Source organism: Pteropus alecto, unplaced genomic scaffold (genome assembly GCF_000325575.1).
Source record: "Pteropus alecto unplaced genomic scaffold, ASM32557v1 scaffold92, whole genome shotgun sequence".
NCBI classification, from domain to species: domain Eukaryota; kingdom Metazoa; phylum Chordata; class Mammalia; order Chiroptera; family Pteropodidae; genus Pteropus; species Pteropus alecto.
In genome coordinates this window covers 5,045,144-5,072,140 of record NW_006432447.1, presented here as the reverse complement: position 1 = coordinate 5,072,140, position 26,997 = coordinate 5,045,144, and the positions used below count along the sequence as shown (strand labels likewise).

The following is a 26,997-nucleotide window of genomic DNA, read 5'->3' as shown; positions in this document are numbered from 1 at the left end:
TACATGAACTAATATATAGTCTTTGGCTTTCTCCTGGAAATGTAGGCTTTGCTAGCCCTTAGTTCTGATATTACTACTTATCATGCTTTCTGAGCTCACAGTCTAATAATCTTTCTCAGTTACCTAATTATCAGATCACCTTTCTTCAAAAGCTAGATTGTTCTGTGATTCTCTTCTGCTATCAGTCAGCACTCAGATAATCACTGCCTGAACATTATTTCATTATTTCAACATTTCATTATTTTCAAATGAAACTGCAATGTTCAAATAATATAACTTAAAAAAATAAATTTCAAAAATATACAAACTGTTTAAGAGAAAATAAAAAACTAATATATTTCCTATACATAAGAATCTCAGATATCATGAAACTTACCTCTTTGCGTTTCTGAAGTAGTAACTCCAACCTTTCATTGGCTCTCTTCCCAATCATTTTATTTCTCTCAGCTTCATATTGTCTCTGTGTATTATCCTGATGAATACTGAGGTTTAAGGCAACATTCACCAGAGCAGTCATGAGCTTCATGGCTATGAAATAAAGGAAGACTATAGTATTCAACTATGAATCAGACCTTCATCTATCCATAAGATTACAAATTTATAATGGAAACAGATGAAAAAAGGAAACTAGTCAATTTCTATGTTTTACAATTCGGGCATAATTTATAGAAAGAAAAATTATTTTATAGAAATAAAGTTTTCATCCTAGTTTACAACATTTTCTCTGCCTCAGTGTCACTATGGCTTGACCCAGAAATGTTTTCCACTTAAAAACAGCCTCATCTTAATCATCAGCAGGATAAATTTTAAGTAGTATCTTCAACAACCCCTCTTCCCCCACCCTCAAATATATATACCTTAGTCAGAGTATACTATTCAAGCCTACTAGACCTCTATTCTGTCCAGCTGTTCTATGTATACAATTGCTTCCTTAATACCTTTATTACTAAGATGCATCTAAGGTGCTTTAGATGTTTACAATCAGTTCATGATCACTGCCCCCAAAGGTGGTCCTCTCCCTGTGTTGCTCACCAGTGAATGGCATAATCACCAACCTCTGAAAAACAAACTGATCCTACCAAACTCATTAAGATCATTAAAAATGCATTCTGTGAATGTGACTGACCAATTTTCCTATCATAGTGTTAATGTACTTTTAAATGTTCCCTTGTATTTGTAAATGTTAAATATTTTCCAACTTTGTTTCAAGTCCTCTGAGAAACAAGTATGACACAAACTTTAAACTTTTGTCTATTCACATTTATTTTTATTGAGATGGTGAAAGTGTAGGAAATAGTGGTAGAAGAATAAGAGAGTCTGCGCTGATAAAACAATTTTCCTTTTTCCTTCCTTTAGGTTATTCATCTGCAAATACAAATGCTCAATTATTAAAAAAAACGAACTGATCAGTTTTGGAAGAACTGATCCACTTATCTTCAAACATATCCATAAATGAGCATGCATTTCTTCTAAAATGTCACTATTTCCCTTTAAGTACATATATAAACATATATACATAATGCGGTATCTCTATCTACACACACACACACACACACACACACACCCATTTGTTATTCTGAAACTCTATCTACATTTTGGCTAACTCCATGTTAATAGTGAGTGCTACTGCTCTTAAATCAAAATATAAGACATAAATCCTGAAAAGAAATGTATTTAAGTTGGTGACCACTCAGAAATTTAACGAGAACCTTTCCTTTTTCTTGAGATACAGTGCCTCAATGCAGTAAATTGAAAAATATTCTTGTGTTTCAAAATGCAGACTAGTAATTTTACAGCATCTTACACACCGCCAGAAGAATATCTGATGATACTATGAAGGTCAAAAGTACTTTTTAAATTAACATATAAAACGTATAAAAAAAAGGAGAATAGCTCAAAGACAGAAGAGATCTGGAGTATTCAAACTGCTCAAGTCAGAGATAATGGTTTAACAGAGCATGTCCTGAGCATACAAAGTCAATCCCAATGAAGCTTACTTCATCACATACTACTAGATCTCTAAAACAAAATGACGTGAAGATCAGGAGTTGGAAAAGCATTAAAATTAACACCAACCCTGGCTGGAATTCACCAGTGGAAGCTGCCACACAGATTTTCTTGAATTTAATGGCTTTTAATTCCAGCTATATATCTCCTTGTAAACTCAGATCCCAAACTTCAATTGTCATTGTGTAATGACCCCCCTCCCATCCTAGACATATATAAACAACAAAATAGTCAACATACTAAGACAAAGAAAAATGCAAAATGATCAATACATTTTTGAAAAAGTATTAGATATAATGTAGCAGTACTTACTGAGATAAAATGTTTATAAATCTGTAAAATTTAAATTTCACTGAAATTTTCATTTAACATACCAACATATAAGCAAATGAACAGCTATTGAAGAAAGACTTCTAATTTAATAACAGATACAACATAAGGATTGTGATGTCTTTGAGATTACTGAATCTACTGAAAAAGACTCATTTCTGCATAATTAAAATTTCACTGGTATTACTAACAGAACCATTTTATAAATTAATAATCCTACAGGAATTCAGCCTAGATAGTGTGACATGGGCTTTTAATTGGTTTCTCCTTGTCTAACAAAGAGAAGAATACTTTATTTATCCTTTACATTTTAACTGCTGACTACAGAATGGTAAACTTATTCTAGAGCTGTGCTACTCAGAACTGACCACAACTTGTTGCCAGTTCATTTTAAGTACAAAATTAAAAATAGGTTTTTAGAAATGTTTATAATATTTGATAGCATAATCTATATCTGCTAAATCTAATAATGAAATGACACTAAAAATATGTGTATTTCTTTTGAAACGCATTGCATTTTATGAAGTACTAGGCTGTGACAGATTAATAATTAAAAAACTAGTCTTTCACCACAGAGAATTCAAGCAGCACTTGTTTAGTGCTTCCCCACTCTTTATCAATTCAACATATATCGAGCATTCTTCGTACTAGAAGTATCAAAGTAAACAAAACATAGTACTTGCCCTCATGTTTTTTACATTCTAGAGAGAAGACAATAAACAAACAGGTAATATACAAATAAAAAAATGTCAGTTAATGGTAAATCTATTTTAAAAAGTGAAGTATGGTTATAAATATATGTGTGTGTTAAAAAGGTTAGAGGGTAAAGAGGATGGTCAGGCAAGAAGACCTCTCTGAAAAGCTGACATATGAGAGCAAATGATTACATGACAGAACAGTTTTCCAGGGAGAGTGACTAAAAAGTGCTAAGGTTATGAGGTAAAAATGTGATGAGGAGGGCACTCAAAAAAGAGCACGGTGATGAGTGTGGCTGAAGCACAGAAATAGGCTGAGGCAGAGAAGGAGATGCAAGTTGAGAAAATCAAGGACATGTTAAAAGAGTTCTACTACAATTAAATAAGCTCTCAGGATTAATATAAAAGACGTAAGGTCCACTGGAAAATTTGGGGTGGGTGAAAAATAAGACTGATTAATATTCTAACCTCTGTGTGAGCAGACTATGGAAGAATAAAAGTGGAAGAAGAGAGACCAAAGAGAACACCAAGAGAAAGCTAAAAATATTTTGTGAAAAGGTTGCAGTGACAATTCTCAAGTTGTTGGCTTTCAGCAACTCAATAAAGCAATGCTGCCTTGGATTAAATTGGTAACAATAGGTAGAGAGAAATGGTTAGATGTGAAATATATTTTGAAGGTAGAGCTGGAATAATATAATAGATTATAATGTAGAAAAGGAGAGAAATAAAAAATGCAAGGATAAATTACAAAGTTTTGTACTATTAGGTATCTAAGCAGAAATGTCTAGTAGATATAACATTTGGAAGTCATCATCAAAAATATTGGTATTTAGAATCACAAAACTGGATGGCAGTGCCATCCAACAGGTAAGTATTCAGCATTAGAAAAAAAATGTGGCATGATTTGTGCTGAAAAGCCCATTGAGATATTTGTTGATGGGAAAAAAGCAAGATCCCTGTCAGTGTGTTTATTACATTTCATCTATGCAAAAAGAAGAAATGTGTTTTATGTGGTAGTCACTCTACTAAGCTCTTTACTCATACTTATGTTACAGGTTTGAGAAGGTAGGAAAGTGGAAATATCCATGGAGTAGAATACTGTAATAGGATTCCTAGGCAGCATTAAAGACCTACTTGCAAGAAAAATGTAAAGCCTAGCCATTATAATTACGTGTTTTTCCTTAGCCACTGTAAGCTACTCTGGTGCAGCTATGGAGTAGGTGGTAATATAAAGTTTGTGTAGAGGGTATGATGGACAGAGAGAGGCAAGGATGTTTAAGGTATGAATAAGGACATGATTATAATAAATCTAGATGACAGAATCTGAGACACAAAAGTGGAGGAAATGAGAACACTAAGGGTGGGAAGAATACTGAAACTGTAGCATCAAAGTATTTAAAGTCCCAACAGAAGGAAAATAATACTGGAGTTCGGATCATAGTAGAAAAACACTGGAAGTTGTTATAGCAAATGAGGTGATTGAAATTAAGATTGTGGGTATCGACCCTTTGAATCAATATCCAACAATTTACATTTATGTCAATATAAAAATGAAAACTAAAATCTGCATATATATTTAGTTGTACCTACTATACATTTTGAAACTATTAATGTACCCCTTAGAAATATGTTTGATAATGGGACAAACTAAATTTATAAGAGGTATAATTATGTTCCTTCTTTGTTTAAAATAAAACTTATTTAAACAAACAAAAAGGCTTACAATAAATTTCCACTTTCTAAATGGTAAAGATTTAACCAAAGATTTAATCCCTGTCTCTTAAAAAACCAACCATAATAATAAGAAAAAAACAATTTTCATCTTCAATAAATCTAGGTATTACCTGAATGCCAAATCACAAGATAATATCTGATGAATATGGAAAGTAGAATAGTCGAAAAAGGATGACAACTATTTCTAAAAGGATAAAAAAAAAAAACAACACAACTATTTTGCTTTGTAGAACCCAGAAGCATTCAGGAATTAGAAATACTACTAGGTTCCACAGAAGATGGAGCGAAGTAAGGTGTGAAAAGAGGAGTAGCGCCTTCCCTGGGTATCCAAGGTGGACTGGTTCCAAGACACACACACACACACATACCCTGCAGATACCGAAATCCATGGATGCTCAAGTCCCTTATATAAAATGGTATAATAGTTGCATATACCCTACACTCATCCACCTGCATACTTTAATTCATCTCTATGTTACTTATAATATTTAATACAACATATGCTGTGTAAATATTTGTTATACTGTATTGTTTAGGAAATAATGACAAGGAAAAAGTCTGTTTATGTTCAGTACAAACGTAAACATCACAGGCCCTAACTACATAGTATATGTAAGCAACAACATAATTTTTTTCCAAATATTTTCCATCTGCAGTTGACTGAATCTGTGGATGTGTAACCCACAAATACAATGGGCCAAATGTATTATTTCAAAGTTTGTGTAATAAATAATTAAATCCATAAATTTCCATTCTGACCTAGGCAGTCAGGCAATTACTCCATCACACACCCATTTTGGAAGTCTGGAAGTTTATTCCCTGAAGAAAATAAACCAGAGATGTGGAATCATCACACACAGTGGAGGAATATAAGTGAAATGCAAAGGGCCCTGGCTGCTCCTTCACACTGCACAAAACCCAAATGGTATACAGCAACCAAACTTAAGTTCATTAAAAGATACTTCTTCAAAGAAATTAAACTTCCCCAGAGAAAATAATGATCAGTACCAACAGGTTAGGGTCTACAATGATAATGCTATTTGACCACAGACTACCCTATAGTGATACTCACGAAAGAAGCAAGAAGCTGCTGCCACACCATGTCAAACACAACACAACACACACATACAACACACACATACAACACACATGCACACAATATCAGGTATTTAATGTCTCACTCACTGCAGTCACTAGAGAACAATGAACATATATTTGAGGAAAGTTTCCAACATGAAAGTCAGTGATAAAAGCAGAGAAACAGAAGAAAAGTGGTCAGAGTAGGGAGCAGAAAAGAACTTCACAGTAATAATTAACATTGTCAATGAGATAAGATATTACATTCATGAAACTATGTTTTAAAAAAGCTTGAAAAATAAGAAAAAACTCTTAGAAAACTTAAAATAACAGTAAAATTAAGATCAATAAAGTTCAGAAAATATAAGAAAATAGAACAAAGGTTATAAATGAAAAAGAGAAAATAAATAAGAAACTTAGGATTGCTTCAAGAGATTAACATCCAAGCAACAGATATTCAGCAAAGAGTACCCAGCATAATAAATTGAGAAAAAAATATATACATGAGAGTATATCATCATGATATTTCAGAACACCAAGAACAAAGAGAAAAAAAAAGTCTAAAAGTTTCTACTGAAAAGGAACAAGATTAGAATCAGAAGTTGAAACAGCACTGAACTTCCCCACAACAATGAAACCTAGAGAAAAATACTGAAGGAAATCTTTAGTGATGAATTCTATTAAATCAGATAATTAAATACAATGACACAATATGCTTTCAAGGCATGTACAGCATCAAATGTATATTGCCCCAATGCTGTTTTTCTCGAGAAGCTAACAAAAAACATGCTACTCACCCATAAAAAGAATATGCAAAGAAAAGCAAGCAAGCAAAAGACAGAGAATCCAATAAAAGACAAAGGATCCAAAAAATGGCAGAAAAATTAAATAACTTAAAGGACATCTAGGTTTTAGAAAATGAGCCAGCTATGGCTCTGGTCAAGATAGTGAAGTAGGTAAATGCTGTGCTTGCCTCCTCTTATGACCACATCAAATGTACAATTAAGCTACAGGAACAACCATCACTGAGAATCACCTGAAGTCTAGCTGAATATAAGATGTATAACTAAGAATATATAGAAAACATGTGCAGACTGGTAGGAGGGGTGCAGACTGGTAGGAGGGGTGGAGACACAAAACAAGCTAGTCTGATGTCACATGTGGCAGTTAAAAACTGGGGAAAACATCATGGCTGTGGAGGTCTCCTCTGAAAAGTGAAGGATCCTGACTCCGCGACAGGCTCCCTAGTCAAGGGTTCCAGTGCTGAAAAAACAAGTCCCCATAACTTCTGGCTGTGAAAACTAGTAGGGATTGTGGCAGAGTAAGATGGAAGGCTTCTGGAAGATGGAACCCAGGAGTTCCTCTTAAAACACCTGTGCGTGATCTTATTTGCCGACGAACTCACTTGCTCTGAGCTCCAGTGCTGGAGCGGCAGCTTAAAATGCACCAGAGACATACGGAGAAGAAGTGAGTTGTCTGGCTTCAAGGCAAGGGTTGAAGTGGCAGCCTTATCTAAGAAAGCAGTGCTAACAGAAGCCATTGCTCCTCAGTTGAGTCCTCCGCATACAGGTGGGCACCGAGTCTGAGTCTCCATCAACCTGCCTAACACTGGTGGCCTGACCCTAGTGATTGCCTGAGATCCCACCACACCCAACTTTTAGGCCCACTCAAGACACTTCCAGGGGCTTTTCCATACAAATGGCCCTGTCAGGCTCATGCTGCAAACTTTCCTGAAACCTCTAAAAGGTTCACAAACACCAAACAAGCAGCATCTGGCCTTGGCATGCTCTGTACCTCTTGCTAAGGAAGCCCAAAGACAGGCACTAGTGGCAGCTGGCCTGTTCCCAGCTTACCCTCTCTCAGGCACCTCCAAGCCCAGCACATGTGGCAACTACCTGCAGATCACATGTAGCTCATACCAAGTGGCCTTGGAGAGGAAAGAAGCAGTAGCAGATCTTGGCTTCCAACAGAGCCCATCCCAAGAGGCCCCAGAACCCACACAACTGTTGGCCAGCTTCGCACCACATTAGAGTACCACAAAACCACCTCCAAAATGACACAATCAAAGAAAAGTTTCAGCAGGGACCAGAGCAAATCCTACTCAAGGCAAATCCTGCTCTGCAGGGTCAGACCCTACAAAACAGCTCATTCACTGTAGTCATGGCCAGTCCTCACAACCAGGCAGCCCAAGGATCAATCCCTTTCACTGATGCCAATAGTAATCAAGGCTCAACTACCACAAGAGGGCATACACAACTCATAAAAGGACACACTTGAAGTATTCAGTTCAGGGGACCAGGGAAACTGTACCACTCGGCCCCACAAGACACCTACGACATGAGGCCACTTTACTAAGGCTGAGAGACATAGCAGCCATACCTAATACAGAGAAACAAACACAAGAAGGCAGCTATCATAGGGAGACAAAGAAATATGTCTCTGAAAAGCAAAGCTCTGAAAAATAAATGAAACAAAATGGAGACGAGCAAAACAACAGATGCAGAGTTCAAAACACTGGTTAGGAGGATACTCAATGAATTTAGGGGAAGAGTAGAGGAATTCAGTGAGAACTTTAACAAAGAGAAAACATAAAAATGGAAATGAAAAACATAAAAAAGAATCAGTTAGACATGAAAAATACAATAGCTGAAATAAAGAATATCTTAGGAGGAATCAACAGAGATTAGATGAAGCAGAGGTTCAAATCCGTGATTTCGAAGGATAGGTAAAAGAAAACATGCAATCAAATCAGTAACAAGAAAAAATAATCCCCCAACAAAGACAGTTTAAGAAGCCTCTGAGACAACATCAAGCATACCAACATCTGCCTCAGAGGGGTACAAGAAGGAGAAGAGAGAGAGCAAGAAACTGAAAACCTGCTTTTAGAAATAATGACAGAAAACTTCCCTAATCAGGTGAAAGAGAGAAACATACAAGTCCAAGCAGTGCAGAGTCCTAAACAAGATGAACCCAAAGAAGCCCATACCAGGACACATCATAACTAAATTGCCAAAGGTTAAAGACAAAGCGAGGATTCTAAAAGCAGCAAGAAAAGGTAGCTAGTTACTTACAAGGGAATTCCCATGAGACTGTCAGCTGATTTCTCAACAGAAGCTTTGCAAGCCAGAAGGGCCTGGCATGAAATATTCAAAGTGATGAAAAGCAAGTACCTACAACCACAACTCCTCTACCCAGAAAGGCTATCACTTAAAACTGAAGGACAGATAAAGAGCTTCCCAGACAAGAAAAAGCTAAAGGAGTTCATCATCACCAAATCAGTAATACAAGAAATGTTAAAGGGACTTCTTTAATAAGAAGAAGAAAAAGAAGGAGGAAGAGGAGGAGGAGAAGGAAGAGGAAGGCAAGAGGGAGGAGGAGAAGGAGGAAAAGAAATGATAAAAAATAATAATAAAATGGCGGTAACTACATACCTATCAACAATTACTTTAAATGTAAATGGTTGAATGTTCCAATCAAAACACAGGGTGGCTAAATGTATAATAAAACAAGACCCTTACATATGTTGCCTATGAAAGACTTGTTCAGACTGAAAGACACACAGACTGAAAGTAAAGGGATGGCAAAAGATATTTCATGAGAAAAAAAAAAAAAGGCTGGTGTAGCAATACTCGTACTAGACGAAATAGAACTTAAAACAAAGGGTATAGCAAGAGACAAAAGAAGGACCCAGTAATTCCACTTCTGGGTATTTATTTGAAGAAACCCGAAACATTAATTTGAAAAGACATATGCATCCATATGTTCACTGCAGCGTTATTTAAAATAGTCAAGATAACAGAAGCAATCTGTGTGTCCATCAATAGATGGATGGATAAAGAAGCAGCACATATATACGATGAAATAATACTTAGCCATAAAAAATAAAAAAAAAATGAAATGTTGCCATTTGCAACAACATGGATGGACCTAGAGGGTATTATGCTAAGTGAAGTAAGTCAGACAGAGGAAGACAAATACCATACGATTTCACTTATACATGCAATTTAAAAAACAAAATAAATGCACAAACAAAACAGAAACAAACTGATAGAACTGGTAGTTACAAAACAGTCATGAGGATGTAAAGCACAGGAAATATGGTCAATAATATTGTAATAACTATGTATGGTAATAGATGTATGCTAGATGTGTCAGGGCGATCACTTCCTAAGCTATATGGATATCTTATCACTATGTTATACATCTGCAACTAATATAATATGTTGTCTTACGTCAACTGTAATTGAAAAATAAAAATTACTAAAATAAAAAGAGGCAGTCATATTAAAGACAATTATAAAAAATTAAAAGCAAAGAAAATGCACATCACAAAATTAGTTATACTATCTTATTATTTTAAATATAAAACAAAATCCTCACAAATGTACATGTGAGAAAAAAAGTTAAAAGAAAATATCAACATGTAATAGCAATTATGAGACGGTATGATTATGGCGAATTTTTATTTCTGTACTTTTCTCCTTTTCTGAATTCTCAATAATTTCTTTACAAAACTGTTCCCCAAAAGAAAGCTATTTTTCATAATTGATGAGAGAAAATAAGAAATAAATCTAAGAAAAATAACAGCTCTTTAACTAGAAAAGTTAAAGCATTACTCTAGATACCTATATTTACAGATTTGAAAGAGTAACTGCATTTTTAATAATGTATTTAACAGGTAAAGTAATATGATACAATGGCATTTGAAAATTTGGTCAATTATTGGCATTAGTCTAATAAGAACAACAAAAGTCTACTAAATACAAATCCTAGCAAACTGTAAAAAGTGTTGTATCTACAGGAGGAGTGAGAAAAACATAGGTTATAAAGTAAAATAAATAAATAAAGTAATAGTGCAAGGAGAAAGCAATGAATAGGTAGGACTCCAGAAGTTAAAACAACAACGACAACATAAGGAACATAAAATATAAAGACAAGAAGAAAGAGAGATTATTTATACTCTATGGTCTGTTCTTCGATGATTCCAGAGTGATCTAAATTTTTCAGGGAAAGTCTTAGAAACCAGAAATATTCTGTCTGGTTAAGAGTTATAAAAGTCTTACTGAATTTAGTAAATAGAATATGGGACCTGAAAGCTAAAAGATAAGTAAAATGAAATACATGCTGTTAGTTTTCTTAATAATAGTTTTTGATAGATATAATTTATCTGATTTCCCATTTGGCATGTCTTTTGTTACTAAAATAGAATAGGTGTTTGATAAATTCTGAGTAAAAACATGAATAAATGAAAATATTGCAAACCCTATTAACTCTTTTTATCTTTATAGAATACCAGCAGCTTACTAAAGTCAGACACTGGTCCAAGCATTCCTAATTTATTTTAAAGTAGCTAGCTATCATTATCTTCACCACTTTGCATATAAGGAAAATGAGGCCAGGTAAGTTAAGAACTTGTCCAAGTTACCCAACTAATAATAAGCAGAGAGGAATACAGATTCAGACATTCTGGCCCAAAACCCATTCTATGAACCACCATATTACATGGTTTCAGCAACTGAAAGCCAAAGAAAAGATGTCAATTTACTGAAGGAGAATAATTTTCAGTCTATGATTGGAGAACAAAAAAGCAATTTCAGATAGCACATCTTTTCTCAGAGTAAAAGTCCAGAGATGTTGACTTGGTAAAGAATGTTAATCAATAAGAACTATTATGTCAATATAAAATCAACCATATGTCAATATAATAATGTTACAAACAATAAGGTGTAAAAAAATGTTTACTCTCCCAAGAGTCTGAGAGTAAGTAACCTACTGTTAAACTACTGGCCTCCAAGCCCACTAGCCCACAGAGGCCATTCAACTATCATACAATGACCTTAATCATATTTTCTAATTTCCCCAAAATTCACTTTAGAAAAATATAGAATAAAATCAACCACTATGCCATTATTAATATAATTTTTGTATTCTTAATCTCCCTTTAACCAAATTAGCATTTCACCTTAGGAGTGAGAGTCAGTCAATATTAATTTATTTGTAACATCATAGAAAACTATGTAGGTAATAAAACAGCAATAAGTTAAACCAACATTACTCATCCTGCAAACTGCTATCTAACAAAATATTGAAGTTGACAACTTAAAAAGTACCAAGCATATATTTCTATAGCAAATGCTTTATATTTTCTTTAAAATAAATTTATATTTTATGAAAATTTCATAAAACTGGAAGAGGTACTGTTTTAGACTGTAAATCCAGCAAAGTAATAACATATTAGTTATATAAATTAAATTCATAAACTATGTTCTAATATATCCAACTGAAATAACTATTTAGAACAGAAATAAAAGCACTTAATTCTGAAGATTAACAGTTAATGAAAACTGTACTGCAATGTGAAGCTTCTTCATCAAGATGGGTCAAACAAATAGGTAAGTATGTTTTAAAATTCCAATTGAGAGAAAAAATAACAAAAATATAATATAAAATGCAGTATGCTAATAGTCTGTTTATTTTTGAAGGTAAAAAGAATTCTCCCAAAATGGAGAAACACAGTTTACCTCCAATGGAAAAATAAGACTAATTATAACTGTGGAACAGACCTAAAGAACTACACGAAGAAAAATTTTAATTCAAATGTGGTAAAAGTATACAATTAAATTCAATGCATACACACTGATAATTGGGACACATTATTTATTTGATAATAAGGAAATGGGATATTTGGAGAACAGATAAAAAGTACTACTGATAAGACCACTTGTGATGACTTAAGAAGCTCTGGAACTCATCACATATGTACCCTACAAAACAACTAACCTGATTGTCTCTTCTCAGCTAAGATATAAGCAATGTCAAGGAGCATTTTATTCCAAAGCCGATAATCATATCTGGCCATAACTGCCTTGCAACTGTCCATGCACATAGTCTTTGAAGCAGAAGATTAAATGTTCCTGCCCATTTTATCTAGTCCCCAAGACTCGTCCTGCAAAGTGAATAAAAATCATTATCTTTTCATCTACCCCTTGCACACATACCATTAAAACACACACACACAGAGCAAAGGTGAGAACAGAAAAATCCTCGAAAATATGGATAATTATTATCCAACCTGGAATTAAGTTCTCAGTAAGATCTCTGTGGTTTGTTGAAGGGTAGGTGATTTGTATGTCTCACATTTTATAAAACGGAGCCTTAGAAGATAAGATCATTAATACAGATACACAAGAATTACAGTAATATTTTGAAATAAATTTGAAAATGACTTGAAAATTTGGTTTTAGCTTTTGAAGAATCAGTATAAATATAACACTGATCTGTTTTTCTTGATATCAGATTTAGAAAAATAATTTCAAATTCAAATAGGCTAGACAATGATATAAAAAGCACTTAGGTGAGCATTTATTAAGCAGTTTTAAAAAAAGCTACCACGATTATAGGTAAATTGGGGGAAAAGGAAGACAGAAAGGCACTAGGAGGAGGAAGGAGTGACTCAACTCAAAAGGAATAGAAGGAAAGCAATAATTAAAATACATTTAAACATATATAAAATTAGCGTATATATATAGATTACCAAAGGGATGAATATAGGGGAAAACAATGCAATATTAAAAGTAACTGAAAATGGGCCAAAAAAGAGCTGAAATGAACCATCATGAAGTCAGTGAAATACAGTAATACTTCATTTACATGGCAGTGAAGGACAAATGCAAATGAATTAAAGTGCATTTTACAGGACACTCAAATTTTTTAAAAGTCAAAATATTCTGCATATTTCTACAGCATATTATTCTTTCTCATGTGTTCTTAAACAGGGTATGTGGCACATACTTAATCTTTTATACAAAATGCACACAGATTTAAGAATTAAAGAGAGGTAGCTTGCCCCTACAGAGAAGACCCAGATTGCTCTCTATCTTGATACGTATAAACAGTTTCTTGTCTTTTCTTTTCTTTTTTTTAATGAAATGTCATTTCATAATTCTATCAGAAGGACAGAATCCTTTTCTCTTGGTCTTGGGAAACCAGATAATGACTTTTTATGACAGCACCATTAGCTATTCAGAATTAATTTCTACTTGATATTTAAGTTTGTTTATTTCAAATCTCTGAATTTACTATGCATCTGGCAACCAGCTAAATGGACATTACCATACATAGAAGATGAAAAGTGTACAGAAAATATAAAGAAAAAACACCAAATGCAGAAAACAGTAAAAGTTATGAAATTAGAAAGAAAAGAATGTGTAATATCAGATACTTTTTGATAATAAATAGTACATATACAATAATTTTTAAAATAAGATACAGCTGGGTATAAGATCTTTTTCTCCTAATAATGAGGAAAACGATACTCTCAAGCACAGAATAAACTGATGTTTGTTCTGTACAGAAAAATTTCAACTACAAATGGTCTTTATTCTACCTTTTAAAAAAAGAAAATTGGGTAAAATATCTGTTTCCTAATAACGAGCAAAAGGACACCCTCAAACAAACAAACAAACAAACAAAAAACACAACACTATGTTTCATGTTTGTTTCTTAGAATAGAGTAAGGGAAAAAAAAAATAGAGAATTGAAAAAAATATAGGTAATGCTAGGTAATATCATTAAACTGGCTTTAGGCAATAGTTAAGCCAAAAAAAAAAACCCCAATATATTAAATCAGAGGTTTGCAATATGTAGTCCTCAAGGTATCAGCATGACCTAGAAAACTCTGGGAGTAAAGCCATACAATCTGCTTCAATAAACCCTGTAGATAATTCCAATACATGCTAAAGTTTGTGAACCAATGCTTTAAATAAATTAGATGAATGAGAAATTTAAATGCAAGATGAAATGCAATTAATTGAAACTAAATATGGCTTTTGTTATGGTGATGTATAAGATGACTAGACACAAAATAACTGCTACTACAAAGAATGTAATTTGGGAATATTTAAATATATGTGTATGTACAAACACACACATAAGAATAGTTATTTTAGGTAAGCACAGTTAAAGTAGTTGAAAGAAAATACACAACTGATAAATTAACAAAATTGCTTTGTTACGGAAAAACAAGGAAAAAGTATACTTGGCTGAGAAGTTGTCTAGGTAATTCTAAAATCAATATATAAGTGAAAACTGAAATCTGTCAGTTCTTCAGATTATATATAGTCTATGTAAATGAACTGATTTTAGAGACATTATATTCAGATATGCTTAGGTTATTACAGCACTAGTAACAGAAAGAATTCCAGCTAGGTAGCAATTACCTATTACAATTACATGGAATTATTTCAAATATATAAACAAACAAATACAATGAGAAATAAATCAATGTAATAGTGGAAAAAATACAATAAATTTGGATCCATTATTATTTTGGTTTACCAAACAATATGGCCTACTGGACTACTAAAATTTCTTTGATTATTAAATAAGGATATAGGAGAATTAAGGTTCAGAGAGAGATTTGTTGACATTTGCCAGAAATTTTCAATTTTCATTCTAAGGCTATCAAATGCCAGTTATCAAAAGGGGCAAACATTTTACCTAAACAGATTACATAAACCATTCAGATAGATGGGATGGGATGGGATTTTTCAGGAGAACAGCAATTAATTTAAATTACTATTTATCCTAATTAAAGTTTACACAACACTAAATGAAGAGGAAATAAAATGTTGGTTACTTACCAGCAAGGGTACTTGTATGCCTAAAAGCTCTGACCTGGGAGTCTGACAAACCAGTCAAAAGGGAGATTACTGTATCCATCATATACTCATCATAAATTATGCTATACTGACACTGTCGAATCAGGACTCCAATAAATTCACAAAAGTTTGAGCGAAATTTTTTCCACTGAGGTCCAGGCATGGTAAGAGGATAATCACCACTGTCCTAAAAGGGATAAAAAGAACATGTAAAATATGACATACGATATCAGTTTGATCAAAGTTTTTTTTCTTCCTACCTATAAAGAGACCATTGTTCTTAAAGTAGATGTGGACAGAAATTGGAGGTGACTTACGTAGGTACATTGATAGCTTTATCTTTTTAATTTTAATCTTCCACAACTAAATCATTCTTAATGTACTGAAAATTATTTAAATTTGGCATTTAATTAATTATTCTAAGCCATTCATTTAAAATAATAGTTCCGGTTTTGTTGTACTTGGGTCCTAGCTGAAATAATTTGAAGCAGAAAACAAAAATTATTAAAGAAGTTTAGACTAGAAAGGATATTTACTATTGAATTCAGATCAAACTAATAATGATACTTTTGTCACACAGCATCTTTCAATTACTTTAAATAGAATTAAGAAGAATTTCAAATGTATAAGCATTTCATTAAGTCAAAACTAACTTTTCCCATCTGAAACAATAACCTCACTTTTTTTCCTATTTTACTGTGAACTTTCTATTAACTATTTTATAGAGTGAATTTGTTAACTTTTTAAAGAAAAGATCTAATATGGGCTCCTTGTATTATCAGATTCGATCATCTTGTTTAAAACACAAAGTGACAGCTGAAACCAACTAGTTAGATATTTCCCACTCTAGCCTAAAACATTTTGGTACAAAAATGGAAATTCACAAGGCAGAGAGTGAGAGATTCTGTGAACATGGTTATCTGAATATTCTCAATTTGTAGCTATTTGTTTTTTCTAGGCCAAATTGCTACTAGGAAAATTGTGTGTAAGTGAGGCCTATAGCTCTGTGAGTACCTCCTGAAAGAAAACTAGTATCATACTTAGAACGACAGAAGATCCCAAGAGCAAGGAACAGAAAGCTGAGATTAGGAAGAGTTTGGCACTCAGTCAAATACCACCCCAAAAGTTAATGTCAGTGCTATATGAATGTTTTGGGGTTTACCAAGCCCTAAAAAGATCAAAAAGGAACTGAAGGGGCTGGCAGAATCTTCCCTGCCCTTGAGACTGGGGCTATGAGGGGCAGGGTGGAGAGGAGGGATGTTTCTCAAAGATATCGCAGTAGGCTGCCTGCTGCTTCTGTATCACAAAAGAACATTAGGTTACAGCAAAGGTTCTCTTGCTTTACACTGTGAGATTCGGCCATTCATTGTTCCACAACAACCAGACCTGCGCCCCAAGAAGACTACAAAGAAAATAATCCATCTAAACATTAGGCCCAACAGCAAGCAAGAGGAAAGGGATATTAAAAACATCAGCACATATGAAAACCTAAATAAAAAACGAAGTACACTTCAAATGATTCAAATATAGCACAAAACGAAATTTAAAAAATCTCCAGGGAACTAATATATTTTTTTAGATTTTTTTTTATTGAATTATAATTTACATATAACATTAGTTTCAGTTGTATAACAAAATTTAATATTTTCATATATTGCAAAATGATCACCACAATAAGTCTAGTTAACATCTGTCACCATACATTGTTATAAAAATTTCTGGTTTTCTTACGATGAGAAATTTTAAAGTCTACTCTTAGCAACTTTCAAATATAATACAGTATTATTAACTATAGTCACCATGCTATGTATTACATTCCCTCTGGCAACCACCAATATGTTCTCTGTATCTACAAGTGTGGTGCTTTTTTGTTTTGTTTTGATTCCCCATATATGTGAGATCATATAGTATGTTTCTCTGTCTGACTAAACCCACTTCTTCGCACAATGCCCTCAAGTTCCATCCTAGCTATATAGCAAATAGCAAGAGTGACTTCATTTTTATGCTCGAATATTACACATACATATACACACACTTAGGTCGAGAGAGAGAAAGAGAGACTTAGTTTATTTCCATCTTGACAACTGTAAGTAATATAGCGATGAACATGAGGTTACATATAACTAAAATATTTTACTTCTTAATTGAACAATTCAGTAGATGACTGAAGAAAAGAATTGTCACCGATAGCAGACACATTAGTAGCCTGGAAAATAATGTGCCAGAAACATCTAAGGAAAAAAACATGTAATTTGCTAGACTGGGTTTCTAGAAAAGACTTTTAAAATAGATAGACTAGTTTGACCTCTTCAGTCTCTTACTCTTTCACTGAACTGGAACTCATATGCGGTGCTGGATGTTCAACAGCCATTTTGCAACCATGAAGGGAAAAGTATGAAGATAAAGAATGGTAAAGAGAAGGATGGAAGAATTCCAGGTCTTTGTTCTTTTGATGTAGAATACCCACCATGTACTGTCTATTCCTAGATTTATTTTGCATGAGACAAACTCTTGTGAATTCAAGCCACTGTTGGCCAGATTTTCTGTTACTCACTAACAAATGCATTCCTACTGTTACAGTAGAATTATGAACAGTGGAGAAAGATGAATTATTAGGTAAATGATTTTGATACAACTGCCTGTTCATTAGGATAAAGAAAAGGCTATGTACTGCACCCTACACCAAAATAAATTCCTAATGAATCAAAACACTTTAAAGTATTCAATCAAAAAAGAAATAGCAGAAAACACGGGAGACTATTCTTAAGAGTGTGGAAGTCTTTTTCTAAACACAAAAGCCAGAAGTTATAAAAGACCAACAAGTCCAGCCACATAAAAGTAATTTTTGCATTCCAAAAAAAAGAACAACAACACTAAAAGCAAAGTCAAAAGAATAATAACGGGGTTTAGCTTCCTCTTAGGATGTAGAAGGCTACAAACAATGAGAATAAGCTGAATCAATAACCAAAACAATCATAACCTTTCTTGAGCTAGGCCCTCCACAAAGAGATGAGACACAAACTCTATTATCTGTGGCAGAGCCTAGGAAGAAAAGGCACTCATCTTAAAAATGGCTAAGAAAAAATCAGTGGAAATTTTAATGAACTGTCAAAGACGAGGTGTGGGCTACCTTGTCAGTGTGGAAAACGAGTATGCACTCACTCAAAACTCTTTTCCATAGTTCTCAACTAGATACAACAATAAAGCCCGAGATAGAACAGAACAGAGAGGACTTCTCCTGTGTGGGCTTGCAGGGGATGATCTTCAACTTCTCTAAACCTTTATTCCCTACAAATCATAAGCCTTAATCTAATGGAGGAGGGTCGGCAAACTGAGTCACTACCATAGCATAGGCAAAGAACCCCTGTAGCAAGGAAAAAGGTAGGAGAAAAAAATCCTCTACCGGGGGAGAGAAGGAGACAAAACATTGTCCTGGACCCTGAATCCTGCAGCAATACAAAAGAGAGGTCTGCTATCACTGGGAGAGGGACAGGAAACTCCCACCGTAGGCTAACCAAAGACACAAGGAAAGGTTTAGCTGCTATAGGAAGGAGGAATAGGAAAACAGGTTTCCCAGTGGCTCCAGCACACAAGGCATGTTTAAGACTTAGGCAGGACTAGGACAACAGAGAATCCCCGTGCCCTCACCATAGTATCAGGCAAAAAGCAACATGAGTCTACCACTAGAAAAAGGGGAAAAAGTGTGGTGTGGAGCAAAAGTGCTCTGTGGCACAGGGGTGCATAAAAAGCTGAAAGCTGAGGGTAAACTATGAACACTGAGAAAAACCTTCTGGTATCCTAAGCACAAGGCAACAGCACCACACCACTAGAGAAATCTGAAGCCTGTGGAAAACTAAAGATAATGACAGCAACAACAGAATATAAACCTAGCTCAATTTCTAACTAGACTGACAATGCATGCCTTTTTAATTTTTGTATCATGTGCAAATAATGGGAGTAAGAGGAAAAACATTTTGGAAAAAGTCTCCCGTATCACTTCAATAAACAGTTTCTTGCTTTCCTCTAATATCAGTTATAAATTTCTCCTTGTTACACACACTATACATGCTGTGTAAAAAGAATTGTCTAGTTAATGACAGTCAATGAGTATGAAAAACTAGCTCCCTTTGCAAAGCAGTAATGTCTTTTTCTTTTTTTAAGAACTAAGAAAATGAAATAATAATAAAATAAAGATAATAATCAAGTAACCTAAATGCTTATCCACAACTAATATTTAAGTTCTTTGAGGGCAGTGTTATAAATGATGCTTTGCACAAGGAATTTATTGAATAAACTAATGAAAAGGTAAAATATCTCAAATAAGAAACAGGTATAGAAAGGCAGAAAGAAGCTTTTTGGTGAAACACTGACTTTTGGTTACTAATTTCAACAGACTTACCCAAAGACATTGCTTAAAACAGTGATTTGCAAACGTTTGTTTGGAGAAACTATCCATCCACCCAACTGTTTGCCCACTCAACCATCTATTCACACAGTTACTGAGCAACATAGATGCTCCAGGCTCTATACCAGGTCATTGGCATACAAAGATGAGCAAAACAAGGATATTCTTCTAAGAACTTTATTTTTTCCCAGCTTTACTGAGATATTATTAATACATAATACTGTGTAAGTTTAATGTGTACATTGACTGGATACTCCTATATATTTAAAATGATTAGCATCATAACATTACCTAACACTTCCATCCTATCACCTGTTTTTGTTTTTGTTTTTGTGAGAACATTTATCTACTCTCTTAGCGACTCTCAAGTAAATAATACAATGTTATTAACTACAATCACCATGCTGTACATTACAGCCCCAGAATTTATTCATCTTACTACCTGAAGTTTATAGTCTTCAACTTCTCCCTGTTTCTCCCACCCTCCAAAGAACTTCTACTTTAATTCAGAAATTGGTCACAAAAATAAGTGAATTAAATACACTGATAGGAACTTTAAATAAAGGTACAAAAATGTGCTGCTGTAAGTGTGGCAAACTAAAATAGATGCTGTGATAGTGACCAGAAGAAAGATGGGACCAGATGATAGGAAGCCTTATTTATATAAACAAGGTCAAGGAAGCCAAACTTTATTCTAGAGGCAATGATTGGCCACTGAAGGGTTTTGAGCAAGTAAATATCATGAACAAATGTGAGCTTTAAAAAACATTTTTGGTTTCACTATAAAGAACAGTCAGAGGTGAAGGTGGAGGAAAGGAGCAAGGAGATATACCACTTGCAATAGATCTAAAACAAAGGAGGAAGAGAACGTAAACCAAGACAGCAAAAATGATGACGGACAAAATGGGAAGGATGTGATATTCAAATACTGAAGAAATAAAATCTACTGCAGTGAGTGGCTGACAGACAAAATGGACTTCTGTTTCTTTTTGGTTTACTGGGTGGGTTTATTCACAATAGGGAACAAAGAAAGAACTCTTTGCCCCTGACCCCTTGTAGGAGGCACAACTCTTGTTTAGAGATGCCTGTAAATTGAGGCTGATGACTCTCATTAATCATAAACAACGGATATAGAACACCCATTTTCCAGAATTCAGGCCACACTGGCTTCTACATTCAAATCCAAAATTTCAGAAACAAATCATCAATGGAAGCTAAAACCATTAAGCAGCAAGTTGGCATAAGCAGAATGTTAACAAAGTTCCAAATTTGATAAGGAAAATTGCAAAAGGAAAAGTACTTTTACAAAAAGATTCAACGGTCACTACCTTAAACAAGTGACCAATCTTATTTAGCATCATTAGTAAGTGGACAACCTAACATGTGCTACCTATTATGACACAAAGTGAAGTACTCAGCATCTCCTATGAAATTTTCTTGCAAAAATGTGTCACTGTAATTTAATGAAGTCATCAGACCTAACCTTCAGTTACAAAATACAGGAGTTATAGAAATAAATGATACGAGGAAAAAAATCAGAGAAATAAAAATGTGGGATATTTTATAAGACAACTAGGTTGCTGTCATCTAAAATTTACTGCCATATAATGAAAAAAAAAAGCAAAGGAACTGTTTCTTATTTTGAAAAAGTCCTAAAACACAACAATCAAATGCAATGTATAAATCAGTGTGCTTTAGCCAAACTTGCTTCTTTGTGCTCTACGAAATACTCTAAGTATGCTTCTACCTCTGGGCCATGTTGCCCTTGTAGTCTTTCTCCCCAGATATATAGATACACGCTTACTCCATCACCTCCTTCAAGGCTTTACTCAAGGTCACATTCTTAGGTTTTCCTAACCTTCCTATTTAAAATAATCTTTCCACTCCCAATCTCTTTTCCCTTTCTGCTTTATTTTTCTGCACAGCTTTTACTGTCATTGTCATACTATAATATTTTGTCTATGTACTTTATTCATTGGCTTTCTCCCCCAACCTAAATGTAAACTCCATGAGGGCAGGGATTTTTCCTTGGTTTATTCAGTGCTATATTCTCAATGCTTGGAATGTTTAACAGACACTCTAATATTTCTTGATCAAATGAATGAATCATCACATAAATGATTCTGTCAGAAATGGGTCTAAAGTAATCAGTAAGATATCTAAATAATTCCTATACATATTTTCTTCCTTAATCATAAATTTTGACAATTAATGTTTCCTTAGCCACAGATAGAGGAAAACACATAAAGTCAAAGCAGCAATGGAACTGCCAATATCACTCCTTTTAAATATGCCCTGCTCCAAATTGGTGTGAATTAGTTAAATGAAATGCTACTAAATGTCTGGCCCCTACTCTCATCTATGGATCTTTACGAATACTTTATATAAAGTGGTAAATAACCAATGGGTTTATAAGAAAAAAAATGTTTACAAAATCCAAGATACTGATTACCTCTTAGGAGAAGCTCTGGAATGGGAGAGTGAAGGAGCACAAAGGTATTTCAGCAGTATTAGTAATATTTGAGATTTTTTTTTTTTTTTTAATGCCTACAGCACCTGGTCTTCCCAGGTGGTCTCCTATCCAAGTACTAACCAGGCCTGACCCTGCTTAGCTTCCAAGATCAGACATCGGGGCTTGTTCAGGATAGCATGGCTGTAGACCATGGACCGTGGCTCCACTGGGGTGCGAATCCAAGGACCTTCTGTGTGTAAAGCAGACATGCTGACCGCTACACTATGGAACCATGTCCTAATATTTGAGACCTTAAATTGGGGATGGCAGACTTACACAGCCTACTTGTGCTAAATATATTCCTTTGTATGTATCAAATGACATGTAATCTTAAAAAATGGCTGCATTGAAAAGTGCTTGAAACTATCCACATTATCCCCCTTGAGGATAACAAGTTCCTAAAGTCACTAGAAGAAATTCCGAATTCTGGAGTAGCATTATCTAACTTATTACAATGTTATAGTTAGTGTTTAAGATGTAAAATCCTGTCTGTGAATTTACATACTACAGTTATTAGAAGTGTTTCATTTTAATTTTTCCTCAAAGTCAGAAGGCATAAAAACTGAGTTGAGGAACACAGAAAAGTATATATACTTACCCTTGAAAAGATTCAGTGGAAATCATATTTATAAAAGAAAACTATAAGTAACCTAAATAAAATTTATCCTTAAAGTTTTGATTTTAAGTTCTATCATACTTTTAAACACCAAAAATAATCATAAAGATATTTACACAGATTTTGGCTGACTGCCATAATACAATTAAAGAGAAATTGCTCTTTACTATAAGACCTCAGCTAATTAAGTCTAAGCTAACTCTTCCAATTCTGGCAAAACCTCAGACTTTTAAAGTATCAAGAAATTCAACTGGCCCATAAACACACATGTATACCAATTAAGAAATAATATAAAAATACATTTGGAAAGAACAATTCTACAAGTCAATGCTATAAAAATTTTATTATAATTTTCAAAGCTGTATTTTACTCATCTCTGTATCTCTAGCATTTATCTAGGAAACTGTCTTATATGTTTAGGAGCAAAACAAACATTTAGGGGATGGCTTACTTATTAATATTAAATCCAATTTCCTTAGTCTAGTCTACAAGGTTATTATTCACTCTATCCAGATTTGTATCTCTCTGTTCTCTCTTATACATCCTAAACTCCATTTTCCCTGCAAACTCCTTCCTAGTTTTCCTGGTGAATTTTTATTCATCTTTAAAACCTACTTTTAGGACAAAATAATTTGCGAGGCCCTCACCCCCTCAGATAATTAACTCATCCTCTGGGTTCTCAATGGGCCTTCTATTTTTTAAGTATTGAACTTGTCAAGGTATTACCGCTATTAGTATATAAAGCTCTCTCCCCATTTAGAACACAAACTCACTGTCTAGAGTTATAATTTTATCGATCTCTAAATATATAGTTCCTAAGTAAAAGTTGACATATATTAAACGTAGTGTTCCATAAATGTTTATTGAACAAACACAAAAATAAACTAATCTCATATAAATAAGTCTACAAGACCGAATAGTTCATTCACTTAAAATCTGCCAAAATAAAAAGTAATAAATACAATGAATAAAAAAGATATAGAATTTTTAATATCTGGCTTTAGTAGGTCTTAATAATTATTAAATTATGTTACAAAATATAAATGTGATTCATTTATATCATTAGAGAGTCATATTTTGTAGATGTTTTAAAGCTGAAGGATAGAAATATTTAAATTACCAGGCTGTAATTGTAACTTCAACATATAGTTGATCATGACTAATCCAGATGGGGATTTAATCTAGTACCCATGATAAAAACATTATTCTTGAGTCATACTTTGGCTTATGAATATCTCATTAAAATATTTCTCATGAGTGTGGATGATCTGACATTGCAATGGGGAATACTTTAACTCAATCCCAAAAGACTTAATATAAATTAATAGACTATAACTGGTCCCTCTAAAAAACACTAGTTTAATTCCATAACTTGTTCCATCAGTCATAAGGCACTCACAATAAAAATAGCTAGAAATTTATTTTATTACCCAAGATGTACAAATGGAAAGAGCACAACTATTATGTGAGGACTATTTCCCCAGCTATTTTAGATTATACACTTGCCGTTATATACTAGGCAGAATAGGGTAATGGTTGAGTTCAAATTGTTCTACTCATTATTGTTCTGATTTGTATGATGTATCTTACTTTCAAACTACTGATGTTTTGTATATCCAAGGGTCTTTAATATCCCTGTTAAAAACTCAGATAACAGTCATACAAAGACTAGAAATGCTTAATTGAGCTATGGAAAGAATGACTTCCTTCAACTGAAATCCTGATTGAAGATAATTCCAGATAAGGATCATGCCTAAGACTCACTTCCCTGGGACCTTCTTGTTGCTCCAATGTGGCCATTGTCCCTATGATTGTGGCATCTTCTACAATAACATCTCATCCTTCACTATGTAAGACAGGACACACTGGGAATGGGCTTTCCCGGCAACGAGGGACCAAATATTCCTGACAGATCTATGCCAGATTCAAGGAAAGATCTTGATCAAAAGAGGAAAATGTAAAACAAAATTTCTAAAAGGAAATCAACTAATATCAGTGGGCCCTAAAATGGAGACAGGAAGCTAATAAGGAAGTGAGGCCTATGACGACTATGCAGCCTATACACATCTAGTACCTCAGTTCAGAGCTGCTAATAAGTTGCTAAACCTGTGGTTAAATTCAGCTCAAGGCTAAAACATAAACATCCTGGAACAATAACAGCTGCATGGACACATATAGACTTTACCTCTTAAGAGTTTTTGCCTCCCTCATCTGCATACTAGAAATGACTGATCGTATTAATTTAGCTAGCTAGCTATCCTTGGTGTGCATAAAAAAATTAAATTTTGTGGTTTATTTTAATAATATTTATAATTTTTCAATTATAATTGGTATACAATATTATTTTAGTTTTAAGTGTACAACATAGTGATAAGACATTTATTTAACTCACGAGGTGATCATCCCAATAAATCTATTATCCCTCTGACACCATGCATGGTTATTACAATATTATTGTCTATATTCTTTATGTTATACTTTATATCTCCATGACTATTTTTTAACTACCAATTTGTACTTCTTAAAAAGGCTGACAGTCTTAAGGGAGTTCCCTTGTAGGTAACTAATTGCTTTTCTCTTGATGCTTTTAAGATTCCTCCTTGTATTTAACCTCTGGTATTTTAATTATGATGTGTCTTGGTGTGGGCCTCTTTGAGTTCATCTTGTTTGGGACTCTCTGAACTTCCCGGGCTTGTATGTCTATTTCCTTCACCAAAGTAGGGAAGTTTTCCATCATCATTTCTTCAAAAAGGCTTCCAATTCCTGGCTTTCTCTTCTCCTTCTGATACCCCTATGATGCAATGTTATTATGCTTGATGTTGACCAGAGACTCCTTAAACTATCTTCATTTTTGGATTCATTTTTCTTGTTTCTGTTCTGATGGGGTGTCCTCCACTACCCCATCCTCTAAATTGCTGATTTGATCATCTGCTTTGTCCAATATGTTGGTTCTCTCTAATGTACTCTTCATCTCAGATATTGTATTCTTCGTTTCTGACTGGTTCCCTTTTATGTTTTCCATCTCCATATTTACATTTTCTATCTCTTTGTTAAAGTTCTCACTAAGTTCATTTCCTCTTCCCCTAAGTTTCTTGAGCATCCTTATAAACCAGTGTTTTAAACTCTGCATCTAGTAGATTGCTTGTCTCCATTTTATTGAGTTGTTTTTCTGGAGCTTTGTTCTGTTCTTTCATGTGAGACATGTTGTTTTGTCTCCCTATTTTGGCTGCCTCCCTGTGCCTGTTTCTATGAATTATGTATTAGGGCTTCTAAGTCTCCCAGTCTTAGCATAGTGACTTTATGTAGTAAGTATGCTATGGGGCCCAGTGGCACAGTCCTGGAAGGGGTCCAGCTATAGGCCAAATTTAGCCACACGCTGTTCAACTCTGGGGCCACATGGTAAGAGACACCAAGGTATCCATGCAGCACTTATAGGTGCCTCAAGAGACCAAGAAAGGAACCAAGGCTGGCTGCTGTTAGTGCAGGGTTTGAGACTGCTTAGCAAGAGGTACTGGGTATGCTGAAGCCAGATGCAGCTTCTTCGGGTTTTGTGAGCCTTTGAGAGTTTAGGAAATTCCACAACAAGAGCCAAGACAGGCCATTTGTATGGAATAAACTACTGGAAATGGCTTGGTTGGGCCTATAAGTTGGTAGAGGTGGAGTCTCCAAGAATCCTCTGGGCAGAGCGACCTGTGTTATATAGGCTGATGGTAACTGAGATACAGCAGTGCCTGCATCTGCACGCTAGGAGGGAGGAGGGCTCAGCAAAGAAACAATGGATACTATCAGAACGTCTGTCCAAGAGAGAGCTGCCTCTCCAGCCTTCGCCCTGAACTCCGACAACCAGTGTCTCCCAGTGTATTCCTGGCACTCCTGGAGTAGCTGCCCCAGCACTGGAGCACAGAGTGAGTGATCTGTCAGCAAGTAAGTCTGAGTGCAGGCCCTTTAAGGGGAATGCCTAC

At 34.4% G+C, this 26,997-nt stretch overlaps 1 protein-coding gene and 1 pseudogene across 3 annotated transcripts in view; both read right to left on the bottom strand.

Annotated features, from left to right (window-relative positions):
• STAG1 (stromal antigen 1) overlaps positions 1-26,997 on the bottom strand; it is a 333,229-nt gene that overhangs the window by 138,878 nt on the left and 167,354 nt on the right. For all 3 annotated transcript variants that reach the window (XM_025043566.1, XM_006907217.3, XM_006907218.3), the window contains 2 exons: positions 15,485-15,689; positions 377-528 (listed from right to left, as the gene is read on the bottom strand). In XM_025043566.1, coding sequence (XP_024899334.1) covers positions 377-528; positions 15,485-15,689 — 357 coding nt within the window. The remainder of the gene's footprint in view (positions 1-376; positions 529-15,484; positions 15,690-26,997) is intronic.
• Positions 22,452-22,568, bottom strand: LOC112476012 (annotated as a pseudogene).